The sequence below is a fragment of the Bacillus rossius genome, assembly GCF_032445375.1.
Source record: "Bacillus rossius redtenbacheri isolate Brsri chromosome 9 unlocalized genomic scaffold, Brsri_v3 Brsri_v3_scf9_2, whole genome shotgun sequence".
Taxonomy (NCBI): domain Eukaryota; kingdom Metazoa; phylum Arthropoda; class Insecta; order Phasmatodea; family Bacillidae; genus Bacillus; species Bacillus rossius.
In genome coordinates, this window is record NW_026962013.1 from 36304839 (window position 1) to 36320803 (window position 15965).

At 37.8% G+C, this 15965-nt stretch overlaps 1 protein-coding gene across 7 annotated transcripts in view; it reads right to left on the bottom strand.

The window, feature by feature from the left end:
* Positions 1–14767, bottom strand: part of LOC134542986 (uncharacterized) — a 57077-nt gene extending 42310 nt beyond the window's left edge. For 2 of the 7 annotated variants that reach the window (XM_063387636.1, XM_063387633.1), the window contains exons 1-7: positions 14603–14767; positions 14031–14285; positions 12665–12849; positions 9969–10240; positions 8013–8198; positions 4343–5215; positions 944–1037 (exon numbers count right to left, since the gene is read on the bottom strand). In XM_063387636.1, the coding sequence (XP_063243706.1) occupies positions 944–1037; positions 4343–5215; positions 8013–8198; positions 9969–10240; positions 12665–12849; positions 14031–14263 (1843 nt within the window). In that variant the 5' untranslated portion in view covers positions 14264–14285; positions 14603–14767. The remainder of the gene's footprint in view (positions 1–943; positions 1038–4342; positions 5216–8012; positions 8199–9968; positions 10241–12664; positions 12850–14030; positions 14286–14602) is intronic. The other 5 variants (XM_063387638.1, XM_063387635.1, XM_063387634.1 and 2 more) reach the window with 4 other exon arrangements.
* Between the last annotated feature and the right edge of the window lie 1198 nt (positions 14768–15965).

Sequence of the window (15965 nt, forward strand, 5' to 3'; positions counted from 1 at the left end):
TCAGTAAGAGACTTTTTGCTTAGCATTTCATACTACCTTTTAATTTTCATTGTACATAATTGATGATGTCTATTAATGTTATGTATTTGGAGGCTAAAATACTGTACATATTTATGAATTCTAGATATATTTTCATAGCTACTATTCACCCACATACGACTTTACCTGTGGCTACTACGTTTATTAGACAGGTCAGTTGTGTCACTGGTGTGGCCCTGCATGTATAAACGCTCATGTTTATAATTCATGTATTTACTGTACCTGAATTTATCATTGTTACATCACTATGTGGAGAGATTGTTTGACCCATTTTCCCGCCATTTATCATATTGTTTTTTATTTTATATATAGAATAAACACAGATTGTTTTCTGTGCACCTGTTTATACTGTTTTACCTATGTACTGCTTTAATTATCAGGTTTCCAACAGCTTTCAGCACTCTCCGAGTTACCCTGTAATAGAACGGGGCTGCCCTCGCCTTGTGTTTACTGTGTTTACTTTGGCACACGTCTGCAGCCTCTTGGGATTGAGGTCCCAGGAAGATGCAAAATAAATATTTCTTTATTATAAGTTTAACATGTAAAAACAGGGAGTGAAATAACTTTAAATAATTTATGTGTTTTTTTTTAAATGCTAAATAAAGTGAGTTAGTTTTCAATCTTGCTTGTAAATGTTTCACTGCAACTGTTTACAGTTTTGAGTTTCAACTGCTGCAAATGGTGCATTTTCAATTGCATGTCTGGACTGACTTAGGTTAAAATAAAATGTAGTGTTTTTTTCAATAGTTTTTTAGCAACAATATTGCCACAGTACACGTAAAGTCTCGCAGATAAATCGGGTTACGGGAAAAAGTAACTTCCCGCTTGACCTTATTTTCTGAAAAATCGGGATTCCTTCCAGCTCTAGTCTACATCCCCTCACAAGTCTACGCCCACCACTTACATATCTGGCGCTCCATCGCGTGGGGCAGTGGGACAGACAGGTACATGAACGGCTCATACGTGACGGACACATGCTTGCACACAGCGCACACAACCTGCAAACAACATCCCCATCCTTATCAGCGCATAGATTCACATTAACAGCCAATAACTTCATTAAACACAAAAATACTACATTTTCACTGGAGCTATGCCAAACACCTGATTTTGGATTAACTGCCGAAAACTGTAATAACACAAAAATTTATCTTGCATGATCTTTACTTAAGAATGGAAAATCATGTTGCAAAATACAAGAAAACATTTTTGGCAGCGTTCAGTCTTACCCTCCCTTTCCGTCACCACCTTGCCCTAGCCCAAACATTATTTCACCTCAACATAAACCAGTGGAAAAGATAACTCCTCTTTTAACACATCTCTGATAGGTAGAGGGTGTGACACTCTTCCATGATATACAACTTGCGATTGCCACCTGCCAAATTAGTTTTTATTTCCTGCAATTTATTTAATATTGTGTGAATACATATGTACATTTTACCCAACTGTGTGAGGGATAACTAGGCCTGTGCAAATATTCTAATTATCTAATAGTTTATTTTTCGCATTCAATTTTATTTTGAATACTAACACTTAAAAAAAACGATTATCATTCGTTTACAAATATGGCTGTATAGGGTCTCTAAAGCCCAGAAAAATTTGGGATAATGGAAGATTTTCTCATCAGGCGGGGACACAATTTCTACAGGATATTCATAATATTTTAAGGTTATTTACGTGGAGTTCACTACACCTGGCCACATAAATTTTGAGAAAACTAATATAGTAAAGTTGGATTTAACACAGTAACTCAAAACCATTACTAACACCAGGGGTGTAACCGGGGGGGGGGGGGGGAGGGGGGGTTTAGGGGTTCATTTATCTTTAATTAATTTCTTATTCATCACTCAAATAAATTTCATATTAAAATTAATAAAATTTTTACCATTACAATATTTAAATTTAAGTACCGAAAACTGTTAAAATAGCACTATTTTACACCTTAAAATCCAAATTTTCCCGGGAGAGGACCCCCCGCATTAATAAGGGGGGAGGGGGGGGGGGGACATGCTTCCTAACACCCCCCATACACAAATCCTGGCTACGCCACTGACTAACACCCACGTTTTCAGGTCAAAAAAAAATAGATTATAACTGACAGCATACTGATAAGAATACATGTGTCGTAAAAATCAAAACAATGTTTGGGTGTTAAAGTTGAAGGTTTTCAGATCAGGGGTAGAAACATGGCATGCCAGCTCTGTGATTAGTTTTCTTTCAGAATAAGGTCACAGTAAGAGGGGGGAAAAATTTTGCCTCTTTTACCAAGCAAACATACACTGGACAGAAAAATTGAAAATCATCCTAAGCAGCTACTGTATTCCTTCACATTAGTTCACACAAGCCAAAAAATATATAATCCATAAACATCAATATATGTTAATACAGATAATGATTTATTTTCACATAGTGAAAAATTCAAATAAACAAGTTTAAAATTATTTTAGGCCTACATCATTTTTAACTATAGATTAAAACCGATCACTGTACATTCTTTTTAAACCCAAACTCTTGAAGTTTTGTTACACACACTTTATTGCCTTACAAATTTGCTTTGCACTGTTTATTATATTTTTTAATGATCCTATTTTTATTACCATGAAAAATAATTTATATTTTCCTTTCAAAATTTGAATACTTCAACAAAATTTTACGTACAGTAGAATCCCGCCGATGCGACCCCCCTCTGATGCGTCCATTCCGTTTATACAACCGTTTTTTTGAGAAACCGTGAAAAATTTGAGCAGAGAAAGTCAAAAATTTGAGTAAAATCGGCTGAAAAACAAGTCTGTTACACTTTGTTGGGGGCTGTGTGTTCACATTTATCTTGGCGGGAGCTGTACTGTAAGCAGGCAGGCATACAAAAGACGGCTAAAAATAGATACCACCCCTCTAGACTGTCCACGCGGCAGTGTCTAGCCGAGCTCGGCGCCACCACTATCGCACGAAAAGCCGTCTCAGCTGTCATGTTATCTTACCCGCCCGGCGGCTTGATGTCATACGTGACGTGATGTGACGCTTACCTCTCCCATCCCCTGCTAATTCTTCAAGGCTCATCCCTCCCAGAGCCACATACATTGTAAAAACAACCCCCCCCCCCTCCTTTACCAACTAACATTTCAACACATTCCCTCCCTTATTTCAACCTTCTGCGTGAGAAACTGTCAGCATCCTCCTCCCCTCCCACACCGCGTGCGACAAAAGCCAGGTTGTATAGTCCATTCTCAGTAAAATAAATATTTTTATGGGCTTATACGACTGTCCTTCGCCGTTAATAAATACTTTATTTTAAGATATTATGATACAATTTGTTTATTAGTCACACAGCAGTTTCTGCTGAAAAATCACTAATACCTCGAATTTTATTGAATAGAAAAATTTAGCAGGGCCGTAAATATATTTATTTTACTGCATAGTTACTTTTCCATCTGCATTCCGTGTTTTTTTCTTCTTTTTTTTACGCTGTGAAGGGACGTGGAAAAGATAATTGCTTGAGCTGTCAAAATAAACATCGCTGACGGCAGGGCGGGAGCGCATCCTGTCGGTCTGTCGCTGTGATTATCTACTCCAAAAACATGTCACAGCATTTCAGGATAGCATTGTTCTTATATCTTTCGTTTATAGCCGAATGTTTTCTACCTGATCCACACAAGTTCCTTCGCCGCGTTTTGAACGAAAATAACAACCAGCCGGCCAACATAGCCGAACTCGCGTGACGCGAATTCATTTAGCGCGAGTATTTTATGTACTTCGTTTTTTTTTTTTTTTTGGGGGGGGGGGGGGGGGGGGGGAGGGGAGAGACGAATTGGCCCGAATTCTCTATTGCGACCATTCCGTTTTGTAAGTCCGTTTTTCCGGGAACCGTGAGGGGTCGCATCAGCGGGATTCTACTGTATAGTAATTGTAGCTGACTTAACCTAACCAACATCTAATTTCCCAGAAGCCACTACACTACACATTTACTTTTTCTTTCATATTGTATTTGTTATATGTGGAAAAAAAATTTTTGTAGGATACTAATTCTTACTTTTCAAATTCAACATTTGTATTCAAGAATAATTTGATATTCATATTTGTATTCAATTTGAACTAAAAAAAACTGACATTATCACAGGCCTAGGGATAACCAAGAAGCAAATTTAAAACCCAGAACCAATCAAAGTACCAAAGAATAAATAATCAAAAAGTGACTAATTGCAAATTAACTTAAGTTAAATTTAATGACAAAATCTACTACCTTCTAGCTTCTAAAATGCAACCATCTGAACCACCAACAGATCAATGGTATAGTAATAAGACTTACAGTGCTCTTGAACTGCCCTTGAAAGGTGTCGACGATGATGCTCTGGTTGGTGCTCAGGTGTTTCTCCCAGTGCTTGTCCGCTTCGATCTCATCCCCGAGGGAGCCCCGGGGCTGGGCCCCGCTCGCTCCGGGCATGGCTTCGTCACCGCACAGCTCCGCCCCGGTGGAGCTCTCGTCCAGGTGCCTCAGCTTGCGCTCGCACTCCATGCGGAAGTTCTTCTCCTGCTCCTCCAGCCGCATGCGCTTGATGTTGCTGAAGCAGCAGGCGCTCTGCGCGATGCACTCGCTCCCGCCCGTGCCCGCGCTCAGCAGGTTCGTCTCCTTGATCCTCTTCACGCTAACCGCCTTGCCGTCGAAGTCGTGGAACTCCGTGAGATTGGCGGTCTCCAGGGCGTGCGGGCGGCGGGTGCCCTCGTACTTGGGATACTTCTCCGAGTCGAACCGAATCTCATTGTTGGCCTCCGGGTCGGTCACCAGAACGTTCACATTCGAGGTCTTGGCGTCCTTCATGATGTCCCGCAGCTCGTAGATGCCCGGCGTACGGGTCCCCACGTCTTCCGAGATGTTGTTCTTCTCCAGCGTGGGCCGGGCCGCGGACTGCACGGGGCCGTCGTGCAGCAGGTTGCATATTGTGAGGTTGTTGCTGGGACCTTGCGTGAAGACCGGCGACTCTTCCTGCTCTGCCGCATCTCCGGACATGTTCGTCAGCAGCTCTGTATCCATGTCGTCGTCGGAATGGGATAACGCTTTGAAGGGCTGGACCCCCTCTGGGATCGGCTGCAGACGGAACATGTTCCGCGTCTCGCCGGAGCTCTCCGAGCTGTGGGACGAAGACGTGGAGTGGCTGTATCTGCCACCGTCAACACAGCTCATCTGTCAAAACAAACCAAAAGTTTTATTTAGGGATGGGCAAATAAAATACTCAAATCCCATCAAATCCTTAGTATTGGAAGGATTTTATATTTGAAGAAAAAGATTTGAAGAAAAATGTTAGAGGAAATAAAGTAAAATAAAAATCAACACTGATAGCTTGTGAAGTTTACAAGGTAATTTTTTTTTTCCCTTCATACCTATCCTGTTATCATTATTCCTAGGGCATGTTCTTTTCGCGATCGCGATTAAATGACGATAAATGCGAAATCACCGTAAAATACCGTTTTTACGCGAAATCGCCATAACACAGCATTTTTTCACGAAATTTGGTATTAAAATGAGAAATCGCAGTGATTTTACGCGAAATTGAAATACTGGTTAAAAGACTTGTCTCGTCACTGGTAAACAAACACCGCAACATGGCCGCCACTGAAAATTAATCATAAATGCACTAAAGCAAACAAAAGCTTACATACGCTCACGTTATAATGTTAAACCCAAAAATATATTGTAAAAATACGCAAAACTACGGCGTTTATTTTCCTTTCCGGCATAATGTTTGGATAGACAAGACAAACAAGCGAAGTTTTAAAGCCTACGCACACCGCTCGGGGCACTGACGTCAGCTTGGAACAGCGACACCGGATAAATACAAAAGCAAGCAGATGATTGAGCGAACGATGGCGAACGGTGTTTGGAACAGCCGTACGGGGCAGCACAAGCATTTTAAATCGCGCCAAAAAGCGGAAAAATTTAAACAAACATTCATTTTCGAATGGTGTGTAGATGATGATTAGTTGGTCAACAGTGTTTCATAGATTTTGTTGGGTCATTACCACAACACCGAAATACCATAACGCCGAATGTCAAAATTGACCACAACGCCGAAATAACAACTGAATGAATTTGTGTGTGTTTCTTAAATGTACCTTAACGCCGAAATACCACAATCAAACCTAACCTAACGTAATATAACCTAGCCTAACCCATCCTAACCTAGCCTAACCTAGCCTAACCTAACCTAGTCTAACCTAACCTAATCTTTGTGGCAGTCCTGCAATGACATTTTTCGGCTTTAGTGTGGTACACAGCCGTTTTCTAGCTGTCAGCGTTGTGATCAATTTCAATTTGGCATTTCGGCGTTGTGGTACGTCCCCGATTTTGTTAAAGGGATTAATAGTTTTCCAGATTAGTTTATGGGAACGAACTAATAATCAGTGTCTAAATCAAAAGTTTGTCTTATAAATATATGTAACCTATTTATTTAGGGTATTCAGTAATGAGTAGATTCAAGCAAATTTATTTAACTTAAATAATTTCAGATATATTTACAGTAAGACACACACACATTTTTTTTTAGTTTTTAGCACCGCTTTTGTGTTTTTAAGTGAATTTTAGCACTGCTTTTGTGTTTTTAAGTAAATTTTAACACCGCTTTTGTGAAATTTTAATGACGAAATCTGAAAATTTTATTTACCACTTTCAGGGGGCCCTAATTATTCCCCATAATATTGAACTTTTAACATGTAATTATAAATTATATAAATAAAATTACAATATGTATTGATTCTGGAAACTTAAGTTTGTGAAACAATCATTTAAAGGGTAGTATGTTTCAACACCATAGTTAATATTTTTAAATTATTGAACATTAATTTAAGTTTGTCATTTAACACCTAGATTTGGATTCGAGGGGTGTATTTAAAGAACTCTATGGGATATAAATTTGAGATTCTGATTCAAGAAAACTAGGATTTCACTCCTTACTAGTTTTATTACGTTACTAATAACAGACTACATACCTATATTTTCTTTTTAATACAAGACTGTAAGTATAAGTGTGTTTCTGTTCATTGTACAGCTAAAATTGATATCCTAGTAATACTTTACTTTTAAAATTTTTCAGAATGACAATCTTATTTTATGCATACAAACAACTCTCACTTCTTCACCCCTGGAAATAGTGAAACAGTTTTTGTTAGGGGAACCTTGGGAAAATTGATTGAAAAAGTATAAAATTTTAAGGAAATAAGGAAATTGGATAAAAGTTACTCTCATGCAAGGTTGGAGGTTCGCAAAAAGAAATCAGTACAAATTCTAATATTACATATCCCCTTTTAAAACAACAGTGTAGATGTAGGACAACCAGAGATATTAGTGAAATCACACGTTCTTGTGTAACGATTCTGCTGGTTGGGTTTTATTTTCTAAGCTGCAGTGTTAGTTTTTAATGAACCAAATATTACATCTTTCTTTCTTTTTTGAGGACTATATTAATGGGGGAAAGGGTGAGAAAATATTTAGTTCCTCGGCTGATCAAGATAAAGATAACCATTCACCTGCCCAAAATGTTGTCTCTTAAAATGGGTTTACGGTCATGAAATACGGTTTAACACTTTTAACTTTTAATCTATTTTCAATCACTTTAAATTCTCTTACCAGAGTAACACCATTCGTCAGAAAACACAAGTGATAAATTTTGTCCCCACCCACGAACAACCATGTAAAATCTGTACTTTCTGTTCGGCAGACCCAAGAAGAAAATTTACATGTACCGTACGGGCTGATCGATTAAAAAACGAACCGAGGAAGCTGTAGTAAATCAAAGTATTTTGGTAGGAAAATCATAAGACAAAAAAAAATGTGATCATGGAAAGCTGTCAAATGACATTGTTTGGGGAAACCGTAGATATGAACCCAACACGTTCATAAGTGTACCCAATTGAGGGTATTACAGTGCCATCTGACCTATACGTGTTGGCCCACTCATGGAACGGCACCGGGCCAAGGCACTCACCTGCTGCGAGGACTCGAGGTCCGCGGCGTCGGGCAGCAGCTTGCGGGCGTCCTCCGAGGCGTCGCACTGGCTGCGGGGGGTGGCGGGGGAGGTGGACACGTCGGACAGCACGCTCTTGCTGCTGGCCGTGTTGAGCTGTTCGTGCAGGTTGTCCAGAAGCAGCGCCAGGAACTCCTGGCAGTCGTGCTGCCGGCAACACACACCCTCTCCTCGCTTCCGCAGTCTGCCACCCGGCTTGTCAGCATCGAGTTACTTCTTTAATTATAACTACAACAAGTCTGAATATATAATTTATTGAACTATCTGATAATTTTCAACGTGACGTCTAATAAATCTATGAACGCCAGCTGCACACACGAAAAAGTGTCCCGTTACGCACATTGTCCCATCACGCACATTGTCCCGCTACGCTCATTGTACGCTTGCGCCGCATCTATCTCCCTTCCACTCGATTGGAACAACCATCAATTTGACGTTTTCGAGGCACATTAATTAAACTTGAAACACTCCCATTTGTTTCCTACTTTTCCTATCATCGTCCTATCCTTAACAGAATAACACAGACTGGAAGAAGTTAAATAGCAAACATGTATGAAAGTTGTAGTTAAAATAATCTCTTCGTTAAAGTAATAAAAATATTTGGATTATTGAGTGCAAATTAAAGTAAATTTATCAATTAAATTGTAGATTTAATTTCACTCCTTCTTTGTATCCACACAAAATAGTGATAATTCAATAAAAATTATTCAATTTTATTCATAAAACTATGCATTTTAAGACAAGATAAAAAAATTAACATTTTGGAAGGTATAACTAGTTACGTCAAATTCCTAACCATCATCAATGTTTTGTTATGACGTCACGTTAAACTATTGTCCGTAAACCGACTTTACAGACAACCAATTTTTCTAGACCACAAATTAGTGTCTTTTCACAGTATTATTACAGTTTAAGTCATTCTGACAAAAAATAATAATTAAATGACCTGAAAATAAGTTATTTACGCCTTGTCATGCTATGATTTTCATAAATATGTAGTTAAAAAAAATTAAATTACAGCGAAACGTTTAGACAGTATGCCTGGAGCAAATTCCTCATAATGTTACAATAAGGTGAATTCATCTGTAAAGTAGTTACGTTCTGCAAGCAAAGCATAAAGTCAGATCAGAGGGTCACAGAAACAAAGACAGGTAAGCTCAGGCCATTGAAATGTGCTCCATGTTTTGTAATCAACTTACAGTGATTTCTGTACATAACTTCACCAAATCAAGACTTGGGATTTTGAACTCCATGTTGAGCCAGGATTTAATTTTTTTTTTTAAATTCCTGTTCCAATCCTTCATTGGGTCTGACTCTCCAGTTCTACGCAAAATGATTCAAGGATTTGGAGAACCATACTCAACACAACATTGTAACAGGCAAATAAAGACAAAGTTAATTTTGCTTGATGTAAGAATTCAAAGGGTTAAACCTGACCTGTCTGAAAACCATTCCAACTTATTCTCCTGTCGTTTCATTATTATTAACAATGTAGATAACTAAGTATTGAATTTGCTAGTAATGGTGACTGATTTTACATAACCTCATAATGTACTTATGATTTTCATTTTTGTCTAGTCATATTTGGGGACATTTAGTGTATTTTCATAATTACCTATTTCAACTTGTATTAAAAACAATTGCACTAAATCTAAGCTAAAAAACCTAATTATATTTTAATGCTAATTATCAGTTATACCTCAAATATTATCTTGGGTTGAATCATTTTGAGGTAATATCTGCAGTTTGTTGATATTTCCACCCTTCAATGACCCTTGCCATTAGATCAGGGATTATATGATAGCCCTTAAAACCTTTTAACAAAAAAAATACATAAAAAATTCTGAACCAATAGTGTACGACCCAGAAAGAAGGCGAAACGTGGCAACATCATGTGTGCATGTTTCGGTGTCGTACCTGTCTGTAGTCCTTGAACTGCGGGTGCTTCACGCCGAGGGCCTGCTTGAACCCGGCGGGGTGCAGGACAGCGAAGTCGCCGGTCCACACCTTGTGCACCAGCAGGGTGAACTGCTCCGTCAGGCAGAGCTGGCCGTCCTTCTCGGACGCGGGCCGCCGCAGGAAGAACTGGACCAGGGGCGGGGTGGCTGCCAGGCACTGCAGGCCGGCCGCCATGAAGCAGGTGTTGCCGAGGTTCCGGAGCCCGCACACCCCGGGCTGGGCCGACGGGTCTGCACACACACACACGCCATGCGCCTCTCAGACAACTACAGTCTGTCTCGTGCGTACATTGCAGTACACAGCGCCGTAAATTATGAACACTGTTGCCAAAATTGATACTACCTGTTATGTTAACATCAAAAATGTTATTTCGTATACCATCGTTATATTATAAGTAGAGTCCCGGAAATTTCGCGGATTCCGCCGGCCTCAGGATAGAATTCAAAGTTATAGGTGTGCTCGACCCATGTATACTTTCCCATTGGTTGATTTCTTAGCGAGAACATTTTTATTCTTGTTACTAGGCACTACCTGATTCGCTTACTTCTCCCCTAGCTGGACATCGTTGGCTCACGGTCGTAGAGGGGCGTGTCCAGATAACTGCGATCCAATCATGAACATAGTGCAACAGTGTGGAGGTTTGCATTCTAGCTTGTGACTAAATGAATGCGCGAAAATTCAGTGGGTCTAATTATAAGTTTCAATATTTTTTTTTTAAATTTTACTATTTGTTGATTTTTCTGAGACCATAAATTAGTGTCTATTAACAGTATTATTATAGCTGTAGTCATTCTGAAAGGAAGAAAAAACAATCCATGCTCAACACCAATTATTAATTCACATGAGAAACCACCATTTGTAGCAGCGGCCACTATTGAAAAGAAGGCATTTCATAAAATTGTGATATGCTCAAAAGAGAAATTTTGTTAAAATATTAAATCGAAATAAATATGTTTTCTCCTTAGAAATAAAAAAAATTGAATTTTTCACATGATTATCGTGATGAAATACAACAAGAAAATGTATTTCCAAAATCTCATTCAAAATTTTCTTTCAAAAAATACAATATTTCTCATACATTTTCAAATTGTTTTATAACATTAGGCCTACAAAGTTATGTCAAAATCATTTGTGCTCTATGATGTATGTCTGGCCACAGAGCACACCAAAACAAGAGCAGCACTAATGGCAGAAATGATGAACTGGAAAGAGAGTAAATGCATATTTAAATGCACATATAAGGAAGAGACAAGATATAGATCATTAGAGACATACTTCACAACACAAAACTGGGCTGAACTACATTAGCTTACAAGGTTGAGCTGCCTTTCAGTGGTATGTAGTGTGTACCAACATTTTTCTCTGCAAAGCAAGGTTGAGAATCAACAGAGCTGGAAGGTGGTAGGGCTCTACATATAGTTACCAAAGTTCTACAGGTAGCCAATCATGTAAGACCTCCAGTACACACTACCACCATAATGCGGTTGAACCTCTGCCGTGAAAGCAAGCAATCTACAATTCTGGGATATTGGTTTGATTCCCGGTGAGGTTGAATCACAAATTTTTGCAAGTGGACGTGTGGCTGACATCGCCCTGAGCTACTGTGTGTTTCATGGGCCACTACTATTGCCCCCACACATTCCATTGATGCTGCAACACCATCCGATCACATCTCATTGTCTCTATTGACCCAAGTGTCAACGAAACATTAAGCCCAATCCATTTAAAATCTGAGATTCTATAGGTGAAGAGATCGGCCATTGCTTGCACCCAGACTATGTCTAAAGACCAGAACTTTCGCAGATTCAGTTCGCGATAAGCTGAAATTGAAATCTTCTTACCTTTGCGCTGCTTCTGCTTTTGGCATGCAATAATCTGGAGTGACACAGGGCCCGCGAGAAACCCTCAACAAAAATGTCCAAACCGTCTAAATTTAAAAATCTCTCAATCAGTGGTACAGAAAATGAGAACGTAACATTCACCCACGTATCCATCAGATAACACAAATTTTTACAGTCCTTTTGTATGCATATATGGCAGGAAGCATGCAGATGCAGGATCTGCCCAGTTATTGTGGGAAACCAATATCAAGGTGAATTAACAAGGATTGCAATCCTGCAGAAATGAAAGCTGGCACTGAAAAAAAAAAAAAAAACACTTATAGGAAATGCTAGTAAAATTAATGATCATGATTTGTGTGAGCACTATGTTAGTGTGTATTGTTAACCTAAGAGCTGAAACAAAATGCTGTTAAAAGGACAATCCAGTGAGTTTTTGTTACCAACAGAGGTAATATTCTTACAAGGCAGCTTTACCGTTAAGCAATAACAAAATTCTGACTTAATTCTGACTTAATGCTCACACAGATCATGATCATTAATTTTACTAGCATTTCCTATAAGTATTTTTTTTTTAGTGCCTGCTTTCATTTCTGCAGGATTGCAATCTTTGTTAATTCACCTTGATATTGGTTTCCCACAATAACTGGGCAGATCCTGCATCTGCATGCTTCACAGAAAAGCTGTGCTAGGTATAAGAATAGTACCCTGACAGAACACAGCCTCAGCAGCAACTATTGCGGCTGTTCTCAGCAGGGGTTAACGTAAAGGTGAAAGCATGATGGCAGAGCATGCAGATGCCTGTAACTGACCTACCTCTGACATCCTCTTGAAGGGTAGTCTCCGCAGAAAACAGGCTGCCGATGTCAGACTCCGGGAAAGGGCCGTGCTCCACCGCCGGGGTCTCTGGATCCAGGCAGCCAAAATCCTCAAACCCACCAGGTGGAGGCAGAGGGATAGGATAGTCCGAAGTGGAACACCTAGAGTTACTGTCATCTGCCCTGGAGAAACACCACACAAAAAAAAACATTTTCAGTATATAATTATTTCATTTCCAAGAAAAAACAGGGGTGTAGTCAAAGGATCAAAATGTTGGAGATGCATTCCTTTCAAACATTTGGAATTTAAAAAAATAAGTAACATTATGTTAATTAATATTAAATTCACACCACTGATCACAAACAAGCTCACCTGAGTAGAAAGGAGAAATTGTGTTAAAAACCAAAATTTAAAATAAAAATAAAAAATGTTTGCCAATGCAAACACTACAGTATCATAATTAATGTCTAAATTACATTCCAAAATTATGTTTGTAGCTATGCTCAGCTTGGCTTCCACTTCTTTGTCATAAAATATAGGAAAGTATGAGGAACGTGTGAGTAACTACCATTACCAATATTAAAAATAAAAGGCAACTGATGTATTTTACACTGTGAAACAATTTATTCTTGATCAAGATGGGGTATCATGTGGTGTTGAAAATTCAGAAACTACTGCTTTTAATTTTACTTTTACTTAGTCTTATGTTGTTTTACCACTCATCAAGCATGATATTTAACTACATAGTTGAATTACTAGAAAGTATATAACTTTAAACTCTAACTTTACAATACAAACTAAGCAATATCTCTATATCTTAAAAACCAAACAGTAATAAATATTGGTGTTGATGTTACTAAACTAATGGCAATACACCTGTAAATTCATTTAGGTTAAGTGTGTAGTGCTTCCCAATGATTTCCATTTGTTAAGGGAATACTAATAAATATTAACATTAAAAACACACAAATTTTGTTTTATTTTATTCTAAAGAAAAGTCCCAAAATTATTACCCCCACACATGCCCCACACGTGCAGCTGTTATATTATTTTAATTATGTATGCTTCCAGTACTGTTCTTGTACCTGTTTGTGTGTTTGTATTTAAGTATATTTGTATTTTTTATGACATATTCTATATAATTATTATGGTCTATTGAATGCAATAAAAAATCAAATCAAATCAAATCAAAACATGCCCTACTTTCATATTTTTGTAAATAAGTAACATGAAATAAAAATAGGATGCATGATATACCATATATCTCACTGTAAAATGATGTTATTTCGACATACAACTATTAATACTACTTTTAACAGAGAAAATTAAAAACGTAGTGAATTGAATTCAAACTAATACTTACCAAGCATTTTCAATGCCCATTGCTTCAGGAGATTGGATATTAGGGTCAGGGTCATTAGTTACACCATCAACAGAATTTATGGCCTTTTCGAAATCTCCAAAGGCTTCAAAAGTTCTGTTTCTGGAACTAGTATTTGGCAACAAATCAATGTTTACGTTGTCGGTTTGAGATCCAAACTCACTTTCACAATGCCTACGTGACGTGCAGCTGTCAATCGAAATTTCTTTATCCATCCAAAACAACTATACGTAGCACCTGAAAACAAAGTAATAAATGTTTTAAAACATATTATGAGATAAAACGTACGAATGTTCGGAAATAAAACCATTCACCAAATTTACCAAAGTAAAACCAATTTATTTCGTTTATATCCTTAACTAGCATCCATGATAAACTGAAAGATAAATAATATGTTGTAACGAACAATGCGATTTACTGCAGAATTAAAACAATACCATGAAGTGAAGTTCATTATTCAGCTTTAGCAAAAACAATTCATAAAAATACTTTGTAGTGGACACACAACATGGGGAAGCTAATTTTTAGTGTTTTGTATTAAAACCCTTTCGCACCTGACTACAAATTTTAATCCAAAACAAAAAGTGTTCATGAACATGATAAAATTCATAGTAACATAGAAACCTGTATTACGTTTACTTCAAAATTTTAAATCAAACAATACAGCACACATCTGACTTATCTCCACCACCATAGAACAACTGAACCATACAAAAATTAGAGCTTAAAACAATGTTACAAACCTAGTGAAAACCCAATTGAATACTGTATTAGTGCTATCTAGCATTTGTAATCAGAATCACGTAATGTTAGAGTTTCAAAAGAAAATTAATTGGATTATCATTTTAAAACAAAAAAATTAAATAAATGGTGTAGTCTTTATAAAAAGTTTGAAATGAAAATTTTGTCGAAAAATTGTTAATGTTGTGAAAATAAAAAATTAAATACATATTTTCATTCAAAAAGAAAATGATGTTCTAAAACAAAGTGAACTATTATTTTCATCAAACAAATGTCGCAAAAAATTTTAAAAATAATTTTAGGTTATAGTTTTAAAATAAATGAGTTCATATTCTAATTTTTAATTCGATATTTTTATGTTGTTGTGGTAAATATATTATATAACTATTAAAACTTAATGTGACAATCTATATTTCCTTTTCTTTGGTTTGAAACAAACCCGAACATTTATAGACGGGTATTACAATCTCAGTCTGGCCTCAGTTAGAGATGGTTGTTACAGCAATTTTCGGTATCTGTTCCAACCTAATACTGATACAGTATTGTACCTAGTTACAAGTATCTGATACTTTTGTATCAGAGCAGTAGCGGTCCCAGGAAGCGACAATGTATCAGCATTCTCGTTACAGGGTACACATCCTCCGTGCCGTCATCAACAGCGTAAAAAGGTATCGGTGTCTCTGATACATTATTTATCACGCCCGGTAATTCTCTACCTCTGTTACTCTCATGGCCGCCTGATACAGCCAGTATCAATCAGTTCAACATTCACTGCAGTTCGTCCTCAGGGCCGCAACTAGAGTCTCTGGCACCCGGGGCATGAATGGATTCATGCGCCTCCCCCCTCTTTTTTGCACATACCACGCCAATAAAGCGGGGGGTCCGGGGGCACTCCCACGGAAAAATTGTGCTATTTAAGCATTTTCCATACCTACATGTAACAGTTTCTATGCTACTGTAACTTCCATGCATAAACCCACTATGTCCATAAAGTAGTCTGTATAATCACTAGACTTGTTCATTAAATTAGCGTCATAAATGTTTTTTAAAGATTCAAATTCAACTTGCGAGACCTTTTTGCAGCAAATATTTTGATGATATCATCATAGCAAATAGAGGATGCTTTTCCTCACAGCCAGTGGTACCACCCTCTCTGACAACATTGTACTGTATTCG